Source organism: Neopelma chrysocephalum, unplaced genomic scaffold (genome assembly GCF_003984885.1).
Source record: "Neopelma chrysocephalum unplaced genomic scaffold, ASM398488v2 Primary Assembly neopelma1_25, whole genome shotgun sequence".
In the NCBI taxonomy this organism is placed as follows: Eukaryota; Metazoa; Chordata; class Aves; order Passeriformes; family Pipridae; genus Neopelma; species Neopelma chrysocephalum.
In genome coordinates this window covers 34,875,555-34,897,620 of record NW_020897694.1, presented here as the reverse complement: position 1 = coordinate 34,897,620, position 22,066 = coordinate 34,875,555, and the positions used below count along the sequence as shown (strand labels likewise).

Genomic DNA, 22,066 nt, shown 5'->3' with positions numbered 1-22,066 from the left:
CATGGTTCTTAAGTTGAAAATGGACTTTATTAAACTGTCTTACAAGTATATTCTGATTATCTAAATGTGTGAATGCATGCATTTCTTTCCATTGCCATGTTACCCTTAGATGTATAAGCTGGGCACAGTGCAATGTCTGTAAAAATGCTGTATTATATGAATACTTGAACCTTTTCTTGTAGTCACCCTGTGTGCCTGTTTCTTTTGCCTCCCCAGTACTGTGTGTTCCAGCAACTTTTGGTTTTTTGTTTCAGCATATTTTGACATGTAAACGACGATGTTAAAATACTACTTAGACTCTATCTTAAAATAATAACATAATGTCTCTGCCAAAATTACTCTGTCACAGGTGAGACAGAATAAATGACATCCATGATAGATCTGGGTACTGGTGTGTATATTAAACCCAGCAAGATTACGGCTTTTGCTCTGCTTTTCTCTGTCTCTGGCTCACTCACTTTTCTTGCTGCCTGTTCAGTAATGTGTGCATATGTTGTCAGCTGCCCGCCCCAGCAGGGAGATGGCTGCTGCTCTGGGAAAGTGGGACAGAAAGTTGTGTCAGTTCCTGCTGTGCAGCTGACCAGCTGTTAGTAACCTGTCTCAGCAGTTAGTGGCCAGATCCCTGGGAATCTCTAGTCGTTGTTTCCATGCAACTCCCTGATGTCCAGGATCCTTCTCTGCCTCAAGGATCTTACCTTCATTGAGAATGTTCACCTTCTTCTTTCCTAGACCACATATTTTCAGGATCCTTCTTTATAGCATCCGTTTTCCTTTCTGGAATATCAGGTCCCCAGTTTTCCCAATCTGAATAGCTTATCTGCAGAAGCACGAGATGTGATCAGCCTCCTAACTGGTGACCTCGTCTGGCTGAGGTAGATTTGAGATGTACTACTTCTGTTTAGTCCACATATAATCATAATTTACCCATTTCAACTCTACTAGTTGGAGTTAAACTGTACAAATGAGAGTTGAAAGTTTGGTTTCAGACATTGAAACGCACAGGCAACAGACAAGTGTGCATGGACATCCAATTATCTGCTCCACAGTAATGTTCACAATTTAAGCTGCTTTTGCCTAATTGTAAAATCTGAGCTCTCTCTGGTTTTACAGGAGCATTGAAACACGTGCATGGTTTTAGGTTGCCTTCAACTAGGAGTTCTGTACAGCATACCTGCAGAATGAGAGGAACGTTCTCCTGTTGGAATAACCCATTATAAAATTATGCTGAATGACGTTGAAAAGCTTCCTATTTAAAATGTTCATGAAGTTTGAAGATTAGTAGCCTTTTATAAGTGTTCCCTTGTTGATAAACAGGTCCACCTCCAAAAAAATCTCAACGCAGAGTGTTTGTTGCAGGTCGGCTGAAAGTGACCGTGTAGGTAACATCACAGTTATTGGATGGCAAATGGAGGAAAAATCTGACCAAAGGCCTCCAGTGACAAGGTCACCTGATACAATTAATGGAAGGGTGAGTATGAGCATTGTGTCAAATACAGAAGAATGCAACCTTACTGCCAGCATTGAAATAAGCCAGGTTGGCATCTGCTGTCAGCTTTCCTGTCCATCTTGATATTTAGTAGTGGTTTACATTTTCAAAGTCCTGTAAAAAGCAGCCTGATGATTTTGAAGCCATTTTGTGTTTTGCAGAACTCTTGGGGTGCTCAGGTTTCGGGTAAAGTCTTGAGGCAAGTTTTCTTTTAGAATGATTAAGCTTTCGCTTTAAGTGCTCATGTCCATCAGAAGAGACTCATGGTATTGTTACAGGTTACTTGATTGCTGGATGTATTTTTTTCCTCATCCCCAAATATTTATTTGAGAGCAGATATTTGCAGCACTTTCTCAGCCTAGACATATGTTTAATTCTGTAAACCTTGTGTTCTGAGTATCTTGGTGATAATTGCAGTGGTATCTACGTATTACAGTTACAATGTGGATTAGTATGACTTCGTATCCATCTGGACCTGTAGGTACCCCATACCGATGCAGTACCTTAAAGGACTCTGGAGCTGTGCTGAAAGAAAGTAGTTGAATGGCTGGGTGAAAATCTATGGCATTTTGAACTCTGCAGTAGAAGTAAATAAAAATGCTTAGGATTTATTATTTCAGCCAGCAGTATTTTTTGTCCATAGTAAACATATTTCAAATATTTATTTAAAGCACATGTTGTGTCAAATATTTCTTTGAAGTCTGTGTGATAGGGTTATCACTGCATATTGCCCAGGCACTGAGGTTTTATTCTTTACTATTTCTGTTTTTTGTTTTTGTTTAGACTGTATTGCCAGTTGATGAAAGTTTAACAGAATCTTTAGGAATCAGATCCAAATATGCTTCACTAAGGAAAGATGCACTACTGAAATCTGGTAAGCTGCTGTGGGCTATAACAAATGAGATTTAGGCATCAAAAAGCTCGTCTTTCCCTGTCTGCCTGTGGCCCCAGGGAATTTCAGCAGATGTTTCATTTGAATAGGATCAGGTTGCTGATTGAGCAGTCCTTTGAGGATCATAAAAGAATAAATTATTTTATCATTTGCACTATTTTTTATTGTAAAAACAACAGAAGCAAACGTTTGCCAGTAAGTTGACTGTAAGCGACCATTGGGGATGAGGAGAGAGACAGAGGAAAGCAAGTTGTTTTAAAAAAATATTCTCGCAGAAAGGTTAGTTTTCCAGCAAATGATTGCATGAGAGGAAAATGCACGATACATAGATGAAAAAAAAATTATTTTAAAAATTGAGTATGTATTTCATTTGTTTAATTTCCTTACCAGTGTTTTAAGTCATTGGGAGTGGAGGCTTTTCCTGCAAACACTAGAAGAGTGGTCATTGCAGAATGACCGTGCTTGGAAAAGGTAGACTTATGCCTGGATAAATCAGATCATTACAGCAGTGTGTTATAGCACAATGATGAACCAAAGCCATTTACTGTAAAAAAGAAGTGACTTTGTACACTTTTAACTCAAACTGTATGCTTAAATAACATGATTTTAATTCTTTAGTGTTTGGTGGTGCCATTTGCCGAATGTATCGTTTCCCAACCACTGATGGAAATCACTTAAGAATCTTGGAGCAGATGGCTGAGAGCATCCTGTCGCTGCACATCCCTAGACAATTTGTGAAGCTGCTTCTAGAAGAAGATGCAGCAAGGTGAGTTTGGAATAGTTAACATGTGCAGTAATACAGCAGTGATGTATCTGTTACTGACTTACAAAGGGATATATCTGCGTTAATGAACAGAGGCACTGAAGAAAAATTAGTAAAATCAGCATAATGCTGACTGTGCAGTGACAGTGAATAAAACTTCACATTTTTGGGCTTGAATGTATGCTAACGTGAACATACAGAGGTGCTGATAGGAGAGTAAACACATAGTGAACACAGGATCATACTACAGTTGCTGCATTTAGGGGTTGTATGTTCCTCTCACAAAAGTATTCAAAGGAATGTATTATTCCAGAGTTGTATGACTGTATTACAACCTACACATTAAAATATGTTGTCTTTTTATATATATAATAATTTATATACTTCAATACACTTTGTTTTTTTAACATGGTTTATTTTTAATCTAAAGAGAAAAATGAAGTTGAATTAAAAATAAAACCTATCTCAATTTTGCATAGTTGGAGGGAAATCTGAATAGATGAGACAGCATAAATGAAAGTGTAATAACTCCAGCTGCTGAGGATTTTGAGAAAGGAACAGAGACAACAGAGAAACTAGCTGACTAGAATGAGTAATTAGAATAGCAGACAGAGAAGAAAAATCTAAATCACTTTGAAGGAGAACAGAATAAAAGCAAGTAAAATAAAACACTGTAAGACAGTAATGACATTGTCTCATTTTAGGAGGTGGGAGGGAGAAGGAAATCTGATAAGCATTTTGTAGGTTTATTATAATTTTCTTCTTTTTGAAGCAATTAACTCTCATTTATGAGTTTTACTTCCCTACATTTGTAGGCTGTGCTTTGCAAATCTAATGGTTTGTGCATTCTTTATAAAGGCCAAGATTGGAATGTTAAAGAATTTTAGCTGTAATTTTGAGTACTGGGCTTTTATTTTGACTGTTTGAATCCACTCCTACAGACCTAACTAAACATGACCTTAATTAAAAGTAAAACTATGTAGTGCTCTCATAGTGTTATATTAAGACATTTTAGTTCTTCTAGAATATTTTGAAAGAAAATCATTGGTTAATCCATTCGTTTTAGGTATTTTCGTATTTTGTGAAAATGGTAAACTCTCACAGGAAGATGACAGACTTGTTGTAATGCATGGGAAAACTAATACTTTTTTCTGCTGTTGATTTTTGCTTTTTATTGACATGCACTTAGATTCTAGAGAATGAATGTATCTTGTCCAACTGTCCTGCTACAACCTTGCTGGAGCAGGCTAGGGATATGCCATTGCACATTTAGATATGGGTTATTTATTTTTATTTTATATCTTTGTTTCTCTACAGCTTTACTCACAATAGGTTTAAAGGACCTATTCATTTTGAGGTACAACCTTAACAATATAAAGAGTTGGCAAGCTTATCCATTAGGTGCCATCTGTGATGGATGTAGTTGAAGGATTTGAAGACAAAAGGAGGAGAATTTAGGATGAATGAAGAAAAAGATGTGGCTTTCTGTAAGACTGTAGACAGTGGAGTTTGTTTAGGCCTTAGCCATGAAATGTGAATGTTCAGAGGCTCTTGCTAAAATCATACAGAGATCAGTGGGTGCCTGTTGTATACAGCTGTGGGTTAATAACAGCCCACGGGATTGTTAGTACCACTTGGTATGCCCTGAATTGTGCGGGTCAAAGGTAAGTACTGCTTTTGTGTAATTACCCAGAAAGACTTCCTTCTCTCTGCTCAATTGAGGTGACTCTCAATGATTTGCACAAACACATTTTGTATTCATAGGATCTCTCACATTTGGCTGAGCTCTGTTCTCTGTGCTACAGCCCAGAGGAATGATGGACAGCTACACAAGCACAACTGCTTCTGTCTTAACATCCTGGTGACCTTTAAAATGTCCTTGGATAATCAGAACTGCTGTCTCTTACTAAAACTCTTCTGAGCCAGAGCTCTTTGAAAGGAAACATCTAACTAGGGTGGGGAGTATTTTGTGTGCCTCATTATTCATGGCATGCACGTCTCCTACTGTCTTAGCTCTATAGGACAAACAAATAAACTTGAAACGTTAAGCCGTGAGTTTATTTCAGGAAGACCTGGGCTCAAATGCATGACTAGTTTTGAGCAGAGAGTTTGATGAGGGAGTCGTAGTCGCATCTTATGCAGGAAGCAGTTTACGAGATAGAATTGAAAGTCTCTTTATCCAAGTCGCTGGTATATTTACGCTGTTGCCTATTGGCAAATCAGTCTAATGTTTTTCTTGGAAATTTGTTTCCTTTTGCTAATATCCTAAATACTGTGAAATACTGTCTTAAATTATATGCAGACAATGGGTTAAAACAATAGAATTGGGGATATTGAGAGAACTGCAAAAAGAACTGCTGGATCCTTTTGACAGGTGATTGTTCTGCCCTTTCTGGGATAATGTGCTGTTGAATTGTGTTTGGTGTTGACTTGTTTACTTTTCACCTTCTTTCTTTATTCCAATTAATATCTTAATCCAAGAAGACAGTAATACAAACATGACATGAAATACACTGAGTATTTTCTCAGCAACGCTATTGGGGAACAGTATGTAATTCAGGATTGCCATGTATGACTGCAAACTTAGCAGTCGAGGTGCAAGGGGAAAGCCAGGGTGTTTCCTGCTTATATAAGGGGGTATCCAGTCATCCATTATTCTGCCTGCAGGGAAACTTGAGTGCCAAAATCCTGAATCTCAGATGAAGGTTTTGTTGATTCATCTTTTGTCTCTCCAAACCCTTATTAATGCTTACACTTCTTAGGCCTTCCCTGATCTTGCAAAGTGTTGTGTAGATACACAGCCAACACAGATACTCCTTGTACCTAACATCAGATAGGTGCTAACATCCCACCTAACCTGTCACAGTTCTGATTTAGTTTAAGGGCCACCACAATTCAGTGGAGTAGTCTTAAAAGGTCCTCATCCCAAGTCACCTAACTGGATGACAGTTCCCATCATTTGCAAATCCTCATGTAGTTTGAAAGTTCCTAGAGAAAAGTGGGAAGCTTTGCTTTTGACCAGCACCTGAGGCTCCTGGGGGTAACACAGTGTATTCTGCCTGTGTGGAACCAATGTACCTTGGAGTAGAGCTCAACAGCTGTGCTTCAGGTTGTATGTTTGGGAGGATTCCCACTCTGGTGTATAGGTTACATGACAGTAAATTTGGAGTGTGTCTGCTGAAGATGGTGCTACATTGTATCAATGTGAAACTCATTTTCAGCCAAGTGGACTATGGACATGAACACGTCTCTTTCTTCCCTTTTTTTTTTGTCTTTTTCCCTAGGGTTTGTGAACTAGAGGAATTAGGAGAACTGTCTCCTTGTTGGGAAAGCCTTCGCCGACAAATAGTTACTCAGTACCAAACAATTATTTTAACTTATCAGGAAAATCTAACTGACCTGCATCAGTATAAAGGTGAATTTTTTTCATAATAACATGATTCTTCTCAACCAGGTTCGGTAGTGTTTCTCTGAAATTGGGAACCCAGAATTTTTTAGTCTGATGAGTAAAAAATGCTGTTACATTTCTTGTCTTTATTAACATTTATTGTGAGTTTGCTAGTTATCTGGGAATATTTGTCTGCTCCATTCTCTTATCTAACCCTTAAAGTAGAGAACAAGCATGAACAGTAACAGAAAGAATTTGATTGTTGGGTTTTTTTTTATTTTCTCTGCTTTTCTTTCAGCACATAGCAAATAATGAATGAAGCTTCCTGATTGTTTTAGCATAGGCACAAGGAGAGGGTTTTTGTCCTTACTTTTCTCCTGCATTTCTCAGGTCCTTCATTTAAAGCCAGTAGCTTGAAAGCTGATAAAAAATTGGAATTTGTTCCTACGAATTTACATATACAGAGAATGAGAGTCCAGGATGATGGAGGATCAGGTATTTGTTTCTTTCTCTCTTTCTTCACCTTATCCTGTTACTTTTCTCTCAATTTTTTTTATTTCCATCCTCAACCATACTGCCAAGTTTCTACAAAGTGCTGTACTAGCCTCAGAGTCCAAATATCTTTGCAAAAGAAGAGGCGTAAGTATAAATATTGCTATTCTGCAGGTGGCAAAACTAGGTTCTGGAGTTAACTGTACCCTAGGTGGCACAAGTCAGCCTTTGGGTTAAGATGCTGTGTCCCTTCCATTTTTAATTGTAGCAGAATAGCGAAGGTTCTGACTGTTGTGCTTTTTCTCTGGAACCATTATGTATGGTTATGCAAAATCGCACGTGTTCACATCAAGCTTGTTTCTTCATTAATAACCTAGGTTTTCCCTTCTTTTACCAGTAATTCCTACTAACTATGGGCACACAGTTGTCCCATGTGTCCATGTGGGGGATTACAGTAGTGACAGGTTTTGTGTAGAGACCAATTTTCAAGACTTCTTTTTCACTGTGAGTGTTCTAGATTAAGAAACAAGGAGACCTGCGTTCACATATGGGTCTTTCACTTCAAAAAGTACTTGATGGATTTCCAGGGCCTCTAGAACAGTTCAGTTTTCTTTGTCCTTCAAAACACTGGCACAAAGTTTTCCAGAAGTTATTTTCAGAGTAGTTTTTGAACTTCCACAATTGTTTGACCACATTAAAGGTGACAAGCTTTCATTTGTAAGTCGTTTTTGTCCATCCCAGATCAGAACTACGACATAGTCACCATAGGAGCACCAGCAGCTCATTGTCAAGGCTTTAAATCAGGTGGCTTGCGGAAAAAGCTGCATAAATTTGAAGAGGCAAAGAAACAGTAAGTAGAAATATTTATGTCAGGTGTTATTGTGCCTTTTCCTTCTGTTCCATTCTCAATGATTTGGAAAATCACTCCATTCTATGTTTTTCTTGAATTGCATTTAATAGTTCTACTGTAAAATATGAAGATTTTTCAGTGGTTTTTTTTTTCCAAAGAAGAGGGAAAACAGTTTCACCTTTATATTACTGTATTTATTTGTTTACTAATGGGCCCTTTCTAATAGTCTTTTTATGGAGTCTTTCGTTTTCCTGCATACTTGTTGATTCATTTAGTTTAGTTATTTTAGGTGTTGGGTTTGGGCTCTGCCTAATTGTGGATTAGAACATTTATCTGTAGAACCTCCTCAACTGCACTACATCATGCTTTCAATCCATTATTTTCAGTAGACTTTCACCTCCCTCATAATTTCAAGGTCATGTTCCTGAGCTCTCTTTGGTTTGAAACAACTGTGTCTGATTGGCAAATTCCTTGTTGACAAAGTGGATTTAGTTCTGGGGCTATTGTTTGAGGCCTTTCTGCTTTGCCTAAAGGTTTATGCACAGATTACGCTTCTGAATTCGGCCTCTGCTCTACAAACAGGATACTTGACCTCCGTGGTCCTGTCTTCAGGGACTGTCAAGTGACCTCTCTGAAAGTATAGCCGTATGTACTAGAGGAAGATGCAGGAACTGGGAAGGTCACATATGCTAAAGGCAGAAACTCACATGGCACCCACTCCATCTCTCAAAGAAGAGAGATTGCTGTATGGGTCTGCATTATGAGAGCAGCAGGACAAGGAGTCACTGTAGCTTGGGAAGGGAGACCTTGATCATACCCTTCCAAAGAAAGGATTAGTATGATTTGGAGCTGATAGCAGGAGGGAGTGACGTGGGAACCAGGCTCTGCGAACTGCAGAAATAATTTTGGCAGTAGAGAAGTGAGTTAACAGCATTCTGTGAACATCAGTCAGATATGTACTGATAAAAAGATTGATACAAAAATATGCCTTAAGTAATTATTCCAGGCTTACAGAGTGCGCGCTAGGATAGGTATGGAGGAAGCTGTAAACCTGGAAACACTGGTATGCTAGGCTCACCCTTTCTGTTCTTTTGATACCGCTATTGCTTTCTGAAACAACCTCCTTCTGTCACCCTAGCCACTGAAGTGGTCCTTACTCTTGCAATACATAAGTTCCCTGGGGACCCCTGGTGGCCTAGTGGTTAGCATGCGGGACTCTCACTGCTGCGACCCAGGTTTGAATCCCAGTCCCCCGGGCAGATGGAGCTCGTTAGCCCTGTGAGGCCATCCATCTATGAGAAGGTCACTCTAAACAAACCTACGTCCTGAGGACCTCACTGCCATTGTCCAAGCTTGCTTGGCCCCGGCAGATGAACCTTAGGATTAAAGGGTGGGCTCAGTTCAGCACATGCTGTGTCTCACCTAAAAAATCCATTGCGCAGGCTGGAAAGGTAAAAGACCTTTCCCAAAATCTTCGTTCGCGAAGACTGGCCATTATTATACATAAGTTCCCACAGCTTTTTTGTTTCTTTTTTTCCCCTTCACTCAATAATTAAGCTGATTGGAGAGCTTAATTTCTGTCCAGTACTTTTCCTCTAAGCTTTTCAGAACTGTTCCTTCTGGGTCCATGAAAACTGCAGGTTCAACGTTTGGAGAGTAACTTTCATTTTAAGTGCTTCCATGTTGTCATAAAAGCCAGTGTAGTAGAACTGAGATCCATCTCCTCAGTTTCATTGTTACATTCAACTCCTTCTCCTTTCATTGGCATAACTGTGCTTGGTGCATTCACAACATTTCCCCAAAACAACACATGGGCATCTGGCAATCTGTGTTTTTTTGCTTACAAGTTTAATCTTTATGTACCCGCCTTGTTGAAAAAATGACTCGAATAAGTTATTTCCCCAAACATACTTTGTTTTGTTTCTGCTTTCGGTATTTGCTAACAATCTGCTAATTTTATTTTGGTTTTTTGTTTTTGTAGCAGTTATGAGGAGTGTTGGTGAGTTTTCTGTTTCTGAGAGTTCTATAGAGAGAGTTTCTCTTGTTTGGATTGTTTTATTTTTCTTTTCTTTGGCAAAGATCTGCTGTGTTTTAAAGTGTGCAGGGCTTTTTAATGTCATGCATCATGGCATCCCTAGTTGTGCTCTAAGTAATTGTAGCTGCTTTGTAGAACATGATGTGTGAATGAATTTCATTTCATCTGCAATGTTTGTTTGTAATGAACAGCTAGCTTCCTGGCTCTCTCTGATCATAAGAAGTTAGAACACTGAAAATCAGAACATAAGGATGTTATATTTTTTTCTTTTTTACTTCCAGTGAAAACTACCTGGAATGAGAAACTTTCTGCCAGAGGTGGAAGATAATTAAGATAACTCTATGTATTTTTAAATCTCAATAATGGTAGATTGGGCATGTAATCCATGTCTTCATTTAAACATTTTTGCTTAACTTTTTTTTGTTTTCTTAACGTTGAGGTATTCAGTGCTATGAAAAGGAAACATTACTTGATGGTTCAACAATGCAGAAGTTCTGCTCTAAATTACACATATTGAGGTTGAATCCCTAATTCACTGAGAATTTAAGTCTGTGTTACAGTTTGCTGGTATAGTACAATGAAAGCTGTTCATTTGCAAAAACAATTGCAGGTTGGAAAGTAAGTATATGTGAACTTTACACCATAAATTTTTCTCCCAATCATCCCAGCAAATGTCTGTGATTAAAAATATAGTAACTTTAATCAAATCTTAATATGCTGCATGGCCTTTCCTGCCAAATTTGTCTTTATGCATGTTAACCACACTGTTGTGGAAAGAAATTGCTCAGAGGAATTGTCACTAAAATCACCGGTCACTAGAGAGCACAAATCATGTACAGAGAAAGACCTAAAAGCTGAGACTTAATTTGCTGTATTGCATAGCAGTTCTGGGGAGTGGTTGTTCTCTGCTCCACTCGGGTGGGTGACCAAAGCACAAACAAGGAAGCTCTTTCAAGAATCACTTCTGCATTACATCCTTTGGAAACAAATCCCTCATCTCTTTTTTTGCAATGGAGCTCAGACAGATACTGGCATTAAGGTCGCCCCTTGCCTTAATATCAGTTAAGGGACAAGAATTGGATTTGTGGCATGATTTTAAAGCATGCCGCACGCAATCCTCCTGTCTTACCTCACAGATACGCTACAGAAATTAATGGCGTTGCTCTAAGGGTAGCAGAGGAATTCATACTTCTTGGAGGCCATGATCTGTGGTAACTGTGGCTGGAAAAGAAACGCCTCTCCATCTAGTCTCTCAGCGTGGCCCTGTCCATTGAACAGTGCTGAGATTGGTGCAAACAGTAGGTTCTTCTGTGCTGTTACTATGCTGAAGCCATTCATGACTGGGAAAAAAAATAAAATTAAGATAATATACAATTGGTGTCACCTCAGGCTTGATGCCATGTTGTGAATGGGCATCACACTTGTCACAGCTGGAGCTGATGTAAAGGATACCTTTCCTACTGGGAAGAAAAAAGCCAGCATATTGCTTGACAAAGGGAGTAGTGATCAGTTGGTTCTAAATAACTAACTAAGAGCACAGCTTCAGCCTAAAGTAATTTTCTAAGCTAAAAGGCAGCTTTTGTGAATGGCTTTTCTCAGGTAGGATTAAATCACCCTTTAGAAGTGCTGTTCTCTCTCCAGCAGTTACGGAACATCTGTCTTGGACGGGATAAGCAACTTCTGTAGACATCTAAACGTAAAAGGACATAAACTATTCTCCACTGCCAAGTAAGCAGTCTTAGTGGAGCTGCAGTATCCCAATATAAAGATATGTTTTATTGGTGTAGTTTATTTCCCTTACTGTTTCAAAAAGGCTAAAACTTGGTAGTGCTTGATATTGTCACAGATGAGTTTACAATGGGGAGAGTTGTATCCCTAGTTGCGTATATTAAGTGTGTGCAAAAAGAAACTACACCAAGGACAGTTTCCTTGGATTAGCCTGGAGATACACGTTGGTTTTTTACATATCATAAAATTGCTTTTACTGGTGTAATTTGATTTAGGCCTGCAATAGAGGAAAGTATATATTGGATTTTTTTTTTAATACCACAGTGTTTGCATTATGGATCTCCTGGCATTTCTCTGTTAGAAGGAGTGCAGATTTTCTTTTCATAGTGCTGTTAGCTATGTGATAAAACAGGTTTGTAAACCTGGCCTTAGTGAAGTATCTGTGTAGTAAGGAGAGGGAGAAAGGGGCAAGCTCTCTCTGCAAAGTGTGGTTCTGTATCTGATGGCAAAATCTATCACCCACATTCTCTTCAGCAAAACTGTCCTTCTGGTGTACAAAGTCTGCCCACAGCCCCTTGACATAAATGATTAGTAAATCTGCATCTGAATGCTTTCAGTAAAGGCAGAGAAGGCTCTAGGATCATGTTCCTGCTGTGCAATTGCCCACTCGCCTTTCACTGTTGATCGCTAGCTTAGGTAAATTTTTGTTGTCTGTCATTAATTCCCCAGCATGCCACTGTAATGTGCGTACCTCTAGATCAATTCTCCCCCTAAAATCAGTCTTTCTTTTTCAGCACTTCAACAAGTTCCCAGTCTATAATATACATCCCACAGGACATTGTTAGAGCAAAGGAAATTATTGCACAAATCAACACCCTGAAAACGCAAGTCAGTTACTATGCAGAAAGGCTGTCAAGAGCTGCCAAGGATAGATCAGCTAATGGCCTTGAAAGAACACTTGCTATCCTGGCAGACAAGGTAGGAGAATAATTCATTTCCCCACTGAAGCACAGTTTATTTTTTTTCTGTCTTTAGTAGGATTTCTTAAAACATCTATTTTACCTTGTTCAGTAGTGTGTTGTAACATGTGCAGTCCTAAAGAAAAAAAACTAGATCAACCTTTAAAATGTCCTGCTTTTATTTGGGCTGTCTCCTACTTTTCACACTCTTGCCTTCACCTCCTCTTGAGAGTGCAGTGGAGAGCGATGTCCTCTGATTCCCTCTATTCATTCATCATATTCCAGTAATGTGCATTCTTCACTTTCTTTTATATCCTTTTCTCCATAACCACCTGGGATGTTTTAATGCTCTGAGTCATCTGTCAAGCAGCAGCAACTGTGCAAAAGTTAGTGAAGCAATTCTGTATTTTTCCACTAGTGAAATAAGGAATAATGGTGGCACAGCCTTTGCTTGAATTAGAGAGATGTAAACCAGTTATTTCTTGATGTGTGCTAACAAAAACCAGACTGGACCTACAGCTGAACACAATCTTACAGGGAGAAAAAGACCCATATACAGTTTTACTGACCCCTTCTGTCCTTGAGGCAGATCTGAACATTGTAAACAGCAGCAGTGGCCAGTCAGCTTACTATAAATTGTCCCAGTGGAGGTGATATACATATAACTTTGTAGAGTGCAAAAAATAACGTGACCTCATGTAAATGTATTATTTATTCACTCTGAGTACAGTGGGTATAACTGATCTGGGGATAATAACTGATCTGCAGCTGGATAATGTGTATATATAATGTAGTAAAGTCCTATTTCCTGGTTTTTTAATAGTTGCACAGGCCACATAGTTTTCATATTCATATAATTTACAGAAATTCTTTAATACAACACCACTAAATAAGATGGGGAACAGGTTGCATTAAGTAGTGGTTTTACCTTCAGCCCTCTTTTTAAGTGTTGTTATGATTCCAGATGTGATGATGGAGGTGAAGCTTGGTCTCTCTGGTGTGGCAACTCTTGTGTGGGGTATAAAAATTATATAATCATAGAATATATTGGCTTGGAAGGGACCTATCAGGGTCATCTAGTCTAACTCCTGGCCCTGTGCAGGACACCCCAAGAGTCACACCATGTGCCCAAGAGTATTGTCCAAACACGTCTTGAACTCTGTCAGGCTTGGTGCTGTGACCACTTCCCTGGAGAGCCTGTTCCAGTGCCCAAACACTGGACGTGTGTCTGCATGTTGTTCTAAGCTTTTGTCAAATGGAGAGTGAAGTGCAAATAAAGGCGAACTGCACATTCCTTAGTGAAATTTTCAAAAATTGCAAGGTTAATGTACTAGTACAGTCTCTGGAAATGCACCATTTGTGTTTTGGGATCCTATACTGTGTTTTAAGGACATTCTGTAGAATTTTTCTAAAGGTGCCTTAAAGCAATAGTTAGTTTCTTTTACAGAATACTAGTCCTTTTTTGCTTTCTGTGAAAAAATACAGTATAAATTGTGTATGGAATAGTAAAAAGTTTTTGAAATGTGGAGGTTTTATTGCTTTTTAGACCCGGCAACTTGTCACAGTCTGTGACTGCAAGCTGTTGGCAAATTCAATACACGGACTGAATGCTGCAAGGCCAGACTATATAGCTTCAAAAGCATCTCCAACCTCTGGAGAAGGGGAACAAGTCATGCTGAGAAATGATCAAGATACACTTGTGGCCAGATGGACAGGAAGAAATAGCCGATCTTCTCTGCAGGTGGATTGGCATGAAGAGGAATGGGTATGTTCCCATAGTGGAATGATGAATACTTTCTCCTTTTTACTTTCATTTGCTGTGTTCTTCTTTGACAAGCTCTGTAGCTGCTCACCAGATATACATAGGATCGGTATTTAGGAGATTGGTCAGCTAGCAAAAAAATGTCCTCTATCCTATACTCAGTTACTCCTTGGTGTGGGAATACAAACAGGCCTTAATAAATATTTCTGGGTCTCCTAAACAGTGGAAATTGTTACAGTGGGTACATAGCTTCTTTGAGATCAGTTCCAAGGGAAAGTAAATAGCTTTTAAAGTAAAAAATACCTGGCTATACTACAATGGGCTTTTGCACTTCTGCAAAATAAGTTGTGTTTTGTCTATTAGCTATACAAGTCAGCCTTCCTATTTTTATTCTCATCTAACTGTTTATAACTTGCAGTCTGTCACTCTTCTATGAACAGCATTTTAAAACTGTTTGCACAAAGTATTCAAATGGTTTCCTTAGCACCTGCCAATCAAAATGAGAGTTGGACTGTGTAAATTCTGTCATCGTGAAATATAAACAGAAATTAATTAAATCTCACAAATAGTTAGGATTAATTAAACCAGTTATGAATATTGTGAAATACCAATTTTTGAAAAAGATCCAATTCATTTTGGAAATGGTTCCTTGCTAGTTTCAATTATTTTGGCATACTTTGACTTACAGTCAAAGTCACAGTAATGAGATATGAATAAAGCTAATTCAGTTATTTAGACAGTACTATAATACAGTAATTTTATCTGTTGTTCACTGGGTTATATAGAAAAAAAGATGTGTGATTGTGTACAATTATTATGTCAAACACAAATTTCAAGAATAAACAATAGTGCCAATTGGAAATTGGAATAACGTTGCAGGAAGGGGCACCTAAAATTGTTTGGCAAATTAACTTAGAAAATAGCTTTGCAATTTAGCACGTCATGTCACTACATATTGTTGGCATGCTGGTATACATTATGTATCCATAATTTGTGCGTGCACATGTGTAACCATGATAGCCCAGAGGAGATTTGCAGAGGAATTGTGACTAGAATCATAAGAGGAAATATATTGCCAAGGGATTTGTTACCCAATGTCTCTTTTCTTTTTAAATTGAGAAGAAAATGTTTTCTTTTAAGGAGAAAGTTTGGTTGAATGTCGACAAAAGTCTAGAGTGTATTATACAGAGAGTGGACAAACTTCTCCAGAAGGAGCGCTTGCAAAGTGACAGCTGCGAAGATGTTTTCCAGTGTGACGTCAGCAGTACTAGTAAGAAAGGTAATCGGGACACTCGTGCCTACTGGATAAATCCAGAAGATTTAAATGAGACCTCATCATCCTCACCACCTTCATCATCCTCACCACCATCTTCATCCACACCATCCTGTGCATGCCATTCCCTCAGAAAGACAAGTGCGTATGCCAGACACTGCTTGTCACTGCTGCTCTCTTACTGTGCGCTGGCATAATTCCTAAGCCTCCCTTACATCCCTCCATGTGTTTTTAGTTCAGTGGTGGTGTTAAGCAGCGATGTCAGGTAGAAAGGGCTCTTTGAGTACTGGGCGTGCTAAGCCCGTTACTTATTTTGACATAAGTGGTCTCAGTGAAATCATTGCCAAATCCGTTGATGACCATGGCATTTGGTTTTTATTCTGGATGTTTTAAGCTGGTAAAACAGCTGTTTGGGTTAGCATATGTCAAACACCACCTCTAGCAGCTTTCCCGTTGGCTTCAGCTTCTTTGCAGCAATCAAAGCTTATTATAGTCAACCTCTTTAAAAGATAAATAGAACATGCGAGAAATGCAGGAACAACTGCAAAAGTTACGGTCCCAGCTGGGCTGCCAAAGCATGGGAAGAAGCCAAGTAGTCCCATGAGATTGATTTGAATTTGGATGAACTTACTGGATTTCAAAGCAAGTTTTAACAAAAATTGTCAAGAGCTGTGTTGCTGAGGCACTCAATTATTTAGACTTCTTGTAGCTGGAAGGTAGGAATTGGCAATGCAAGCTCTCAGTGGAATAATCCAATCTAAATTTGAGCTAAAAGTGGGTGCTGGATTGAACCCAGCATAAGGTGGTGAGCATGTGAATGAAAAATGTCTTTATCAGTTTAGATTGACATTTCTGCAGCTGTGCATTAGATTTCATAATTACGTCACCTATTTATATATTTGTTTGACTTATTCTCACATTCTTTACATGTGATCACTATGACTTGGGCACTTAATAGAGCAGATGGGCAAAGTAAAGCTTTAGAAAGATTGATCTGTGTTTTCATTTCCTTTTTACTGTTCTGTCTTATCGTTTGATGGCCCTTTGTCCCTTATGTGTGAATGTGACTTCATGTCCATCCCATTGTTAGTGTTGCAGTGCAAGGCAGTACCTTAAGAAAAAGAAAGCAAAATAAATGTTAATGTATTTTTGTGTAGCTTTGCACATGATACATACGGTTTGTTTAGTCTCTTAGAAGACGATGTTTTTCTAGATTAAACTGACATTTTTGTGTATTATAAAGGAATAGGAGAGTTGGTTCTTCTTTTAGAATATGTACTCAATCTTTGACTAAATTTCTTCTACCAGTTTGGTACCTATAAATGTTTTTATTTGCAAGCTAGTTTACATAAAATGTTATATGTACGTACGTGAAAGTTTAATCAGTAACCTTCAACATTCATGTCGGTGATTTAAAGTTGTGGATTTTAAATTCAAATATTAAAAAGAATAGAAAAAATCTGTGATAGGTGATATCAGAAGCTTTTCCTAAGAGAATTTGATGCTGAAAACATCTTAGAACAATAATTTTCCTTCGTTTTCAGTGGATATTTTAAATCTGCTCTGGATCTTGACAGTTAGACTGTATGAAAGTGGAATTGACTGCATGTACCTACCAAAGGTTTTGTTAGTGCAAAGAATTTCTTTAACCTTTCCCTGCTGTTCATCCAAAATAGGCAAAAAAAATGTTTCCATTTAATTGACAGAACCTGGGGCAGAAACATTAAATCAAGAAGTGTACCCAGTTTTAAAGCTAAGGGACTTACTGCCATTTCCCAGTGCCACCTAATTGTTAGGAATCTCTGAAGTCTGACTGTCAACCAATGTTGAGTGAATTTAACTTAAAAAATCCCGAAGAGGGAATCCTGTTTCTTAGGTGTCTGGTGCAAACATTGTTCATAAGTCTTAATGAGCAATCTGAGTACTTGATCACATTCTCATCAGATGTAGTTCCTAATTAATGCTCAGTATTTTTGATGGAGGAACAGGTTCAATACTATGAAAAAAAATTATCTTAATAGAAATCACTGGGAATTTTTCCATTGAGTTACTCTCCTTGACTCCAAACCTAACCTGATAAATGGTTTTAAACTAAAGGAGGGTTGATTTAGACTAGTTGTAGGAAACAAATTTTTTTTATGATGAGGGTGTCAAAACACTGGCAGAGGTTACCCAGAGAGGTGGAAGATACCCCATCCCTGCAAACATTCAAGGTCAGATTGGATGAGGCTGTGAGCAACCTATCTAGTGGAAGATGGCCCTGCTTATTGTAGAGGGGTTGGACAGCTTGATCCTCCCACTGAAGTGAGCGTGGAATACTCATAGACTTGGTTGTGTTAAATATTTCAGAAATTGTATAACAGAATTTTGACTAAGGTAGCAAAGTACAGTTTCTTTATTACTCTTTCAATGTGGGTTCCTTAATGTCATTTTCGGTTAAGTGCATTGAACTTACTGCTAGTCTTATGCTCTTCTGTTTAGCAGCCTTACTGCCAGCTTATTCTATAATTGCAGTAAACCAGTGGTTCTCAAATTGTGCCCTGTGGATCACTGGGGATTGACAGGTAATCCACAGCGAGCTAGCAGGTACTGGCTTTCCTCCAAGTCCCCATCCAGGTGATCCTCTGATCAGAAACAATGGAGTGGAGGAGACAGCCCATGCCCTTGGTGCCTGCGGGGAACCGAGTATTTCTGCTGAGCTCCTCTTCACTCAGTGGAAGTGTTTGAGAACCCTGGCATTGAGCGTTTGAGTTGCTTATATTTAGACTGTGTTGCTGCTCCTTAATCATGCATGTTGCCCCTCCATTTCTGTGCAGATTGCAGCCCCACTCCGGAAGAATCTGGCCCAGGTATGTGCATTCATGGCTTCTGCTTCTTTTGAAAATTGCAGGGGTTTGTTCACAGTTAACTGAACAAGTGCCTTGCTGTTAAGATTGACCATTCTGAAATGGTAATGCTTTGTAATGCCACATGAGTTACCTCAGCTGTTGAGAAGTTATTATTTCCTAAGAGTACAGGGGAAAATGTTAACTTCTCATGTCCAGGTATGTGAGAGCACTTGTTCACGGCCTCTTTGGTTTTTCCAGTTGATGTGTTTTAGCAAATGGATGTAGGTGACAATGGTTTGAGGCCTGTTCCAAATGTCATTGAAATCTGTGGAAGTCTGGCACCTCAGACATTTCAGACATGCCCTTTCATATGTGCTGTTGAGCTGGCCTTTCTGAATGAGAACTTGAGCAGAACAAGGAGCAGCCAAAAAGGCTGATGGAAAATCTCTGTTGTGGGTGCACACCAAGCAGTGTTGGGCATTGCAAGTCAAATGTTTCAGAATACAAAATTTAGGTGTCTCGTCCCACTGTTAGCCTTCTTTCTTCTGTCCTTGTACTTCCATACACATTTACAAGGTCTGAATAATATGCCTCTTCAATACCACTCTCTCCCGGATAGATGTCTGTAGTTTCTTCTATTTGAGAGTAGTTTAATCTGAGTTCACTTAAGGTTCAGTCTTTGAACTGTTACAGTGTGGGCTCCTGGGTTTAGTGTAACCAAAGGGAAATAAAGCCTCAGTGCAGTTACGATTTTTGTTTTCACAAAATATATTAAAGTTGTTTTCAACTAGCCACTGTTTTCTTCTATCATTCTTCTATCTATTTTTAATCAATAAAAGACTCCACAAGTTTTTAATTCTTGGAATATCACTTTAGTTTTTGCAAAATACGAATGCGGTCCATAAATATATGCTATTTTTTACTTTTAAGATGAGTAATTAAAAGCAGTCAGGTCACTCCAACTTGGTACCCACATACACCCAAACCTGCATATTAAACTTCAGTGATTGAAGCTGCAGTGTGTAATGAAGCACTGAAGCGCCTGTTTAAGTGGGTTACTGATTATACTTTACTGGATCAGGGATACGTAACTACTACTTACTTAATAAGTCTCTTTTTTAGAGATCATGAGTCATTGCAGCCTTGACCTAGATCAAGGGCAAGTGTGGGTAGACAGCACTTTGATTTATGGATGCTAGGTTTTTTTAATATGAAAAGACTAAAAATATCTTTTCAAGTCTCTGGAGGACAGCTGTTTTAATAATATTTTATCTCTCTGTAGAAGAGAGATCCTTAGGGGGCAAAAAGCAAAAACTTTTCTCTCTCTCTTCTTCCCTCCTTCTCTCACCCCCACCCCTTGCCCCTTCCTTGAAAATGCCACATTTGAAAATGTACTTCAAGGTATGACTTTAGTCAGCAATCATAAGAAAAATAGCAAAAACTTACAGGACCAAATCTGACCCTTTGTTAACAACTAGAATTCAGTTGCAGTTGTCTGAGTGGAGACTGCAGGATTTGTCCATTGCTGTACAACATAAAATGTTTAAAGCAAATGACAGGCATCCTGATGTTTTGTGCAATGCCAGTTTTTAAATGGAGTAACTTACGACACGAGCTAGAAACCTCTGATTAAAAAGCAGGATTTGTGTCCCAGACATACCAACAGCTAGATTGGACTAGGTCTCTGGCTGTTGTATATCTGTAACACCTTGTTGCATCTCCATTGTTTCAAGCCCTATGTCAAATCATCTTATCTATGCATCTGCTCGGTGGAGTCCATAATACTTTATAAAAGATCATCTCATAGAACATAGCAGCAGAACCCAGAGTAGAGTTCATATTAGAATTAGAGCCTTGTGCTGTTTGAAGGTGGCATCGATTGATTTGATAGAAAATACACTTTTAGTAATAAAGTTCTGGTAGGAAAATTAACGAGGGGAAGACAGAAGAATAGGAGAATCCTGGTGAAAGCTGAACACTCAGAGTTCTTTCACAATTATTGAAATACTGAGAGTGAAACGTTCCAATCTGATTTTAGCCTGGGAGTGCAATTACTTTTATTCCTGTTTACTGATAATAACAGCTACCATTGACTAAAAAATTAGAAGGACACAGATAAAGTAGGTGGCAAAAAGCATTTAGAATTTTGCAGACTGACAAGGGTTTAGTTTTTTCATGGCTAAAATTTTAAACCAAGAGAATACACAGCACAGAGGATTTTTGCTCACTACCCTAGATGAGCCCCTGCATAGAATGTGACTGTTGGGAGAAAAAAACATCTTAACAATTGCTTTATCTTCACCAGTGTACTTCGTGATTACCACAGGTAAACATATCTTTCAAATGAAGCACTGCCAGACACACTACAGTTTTAAATCTGCTCTGACTTAGTAACTACAAACATATATGTACATCCAGGCAATGAGATGATGATTATGCGCTGAAAGATATTTTCAGTTCTTTTCGTCGTTCTCATTTGCTTATAGAAAAGCTCTTAAATGCAGTAAGAGAAACACTGTTAGTGTCATCTCTGTTTTGCTTTCTAAGTGATCACAGGGCCATGTTGTGACACCTAACTAATTTTGAGAGAAAATACTTTATAAAACACAAGCTGTAATTCCTTGCCTGTTCTTTTGATGTTTCCTGCTTTTTTATGGCAATGGAACAGAGCCAAACAAATTCCCCTATGTGTAGTTTATGAGGTTATCTATCTGCCACATAGAACAAAAGACAAAAGGATAGTTTTGTTAATCTTGTCAGTTATGGTTCTGTTAGCAGACTTCCAGAGTTCCCCTCTTTGGCTGGTTATCAAAGAAACATTTATTGTTACTAACTCTTAGTCCTGCCTTTGAGTCAAAATCTCAAACAACTTCATTTCAGGGGCTTGAAATGTCTCATTCATGCGGGTTTTGATCTGTACTTTGCCCTGTTCCTACAGCCAGCTGGGCTGGGAGTTGTGTGTGTTCTGTTTGTGAGCTCCAGTGCTTTTTAAAAATAAAACACATTGTTCTTCCCCTTAAAAAGAGAAATGTTCTGTTTCAACCTTACATTAAGGAGGGCAAAACCAAAGCACTGTTCTATTTTCTTTTTATATTGCAGAGACAATGGATTTTGGTATGGCATCTGAATAATTTTTTGCAAACTCATGGAAATATTTTTTTAAATTGGTGACGAGTAAGGCAAAAGATGATAGGATAGAAAAGAAACTGAGCATGTGGGATATTTTAAGGCAGAGCAATCTCTTAGGGAGAAGGAATGGCACAATATTTAGGGTACTAAAATAGGACTTGGGCAACCCAGTTTCATTTCTGTGCTTTCTGTGTAGGACCTTGAACAGAATCCTTCTGGGTCATATCATGTATTTCAGTGCAAGAAGAGCTCCAAAATACTTCCAAGGATCTGGATGACTCCCGTCTAAATCACTGTATTTAGTATTTCTTGTTAGCTCCCTCTAAGCCTTTAAAACTACTCAGGAGACAGAAAACACTTAAAAGAGTACCTACATGAATTTCTCACCTCTGTGTCTTATTATTCTTATACTACAAATGGAAGATAAGCGGTCTTGCCTCACTCAGGTGCAATAAGGATCAGTAAGGTGGTGAGGCAGTTG

At 38.6% G+C, this 22,066-nt stretch overlaps 1 protein-coding gene across 11 annotated transcripts in view; it reads left to right on the top strand.

The window, feature by feature from the left end:
* Positions 1-22,066, top strand: part of INPP4A (inositol polyphosphate-4-phosphatase type I A) — a 122,157-nt gene that overhangs the window by 79,086 nt on the left and 21,005 nt on the right. For 6 of the 11 annotated variants that reach the window (XM_027674871.1, XM_027674865.1, XM_027674869.1 and 3 more), the window contains 11 exons: positions 1,357-1,468; positions 2,270-2,360; positions 2,997-3,144; positions 6,426-6,556; positions 6,920-7,024; positions 7,763-7,871; positions 9,853-9,870; positions 12,429-12,612; positions 14,140-14,358; positions 15,496-15,769; positions 18,445-18,477. In XM_027674871.1, coding sequence (XP_027530672.1) covers positions 1,357-1,468; positions 2,270-2,360; positions 2,997-3,144; positions 6,426-6,556; positions 6,920-7,024; positions 7,763-7,871; positions 9,853-9,870; positions 12,429-12,612; positions 14,140-14,358; positions 15,496-15,769; positions 18,445-18,477 — 1,424 coding nt within the window. The remainder of the gene's footprint in view (positions 1-1,356; positions 1,469-2,269; positions 2,361-2,996; positions 3,145-6,425; positions 6,557-6,919; positions 7,025-7,762; positions 7,872-9,852; positions 9,871-12,428; positions 12,613-14,139; positions 14,359-15,495; positions 15,770-18,444; positions 18,478-22,066) is intronic. The other 5 variants (XM_027674875.1, XM_027674874.1, XM_027674873.1 and 2 more) reach the window with 3 other exon arrangements.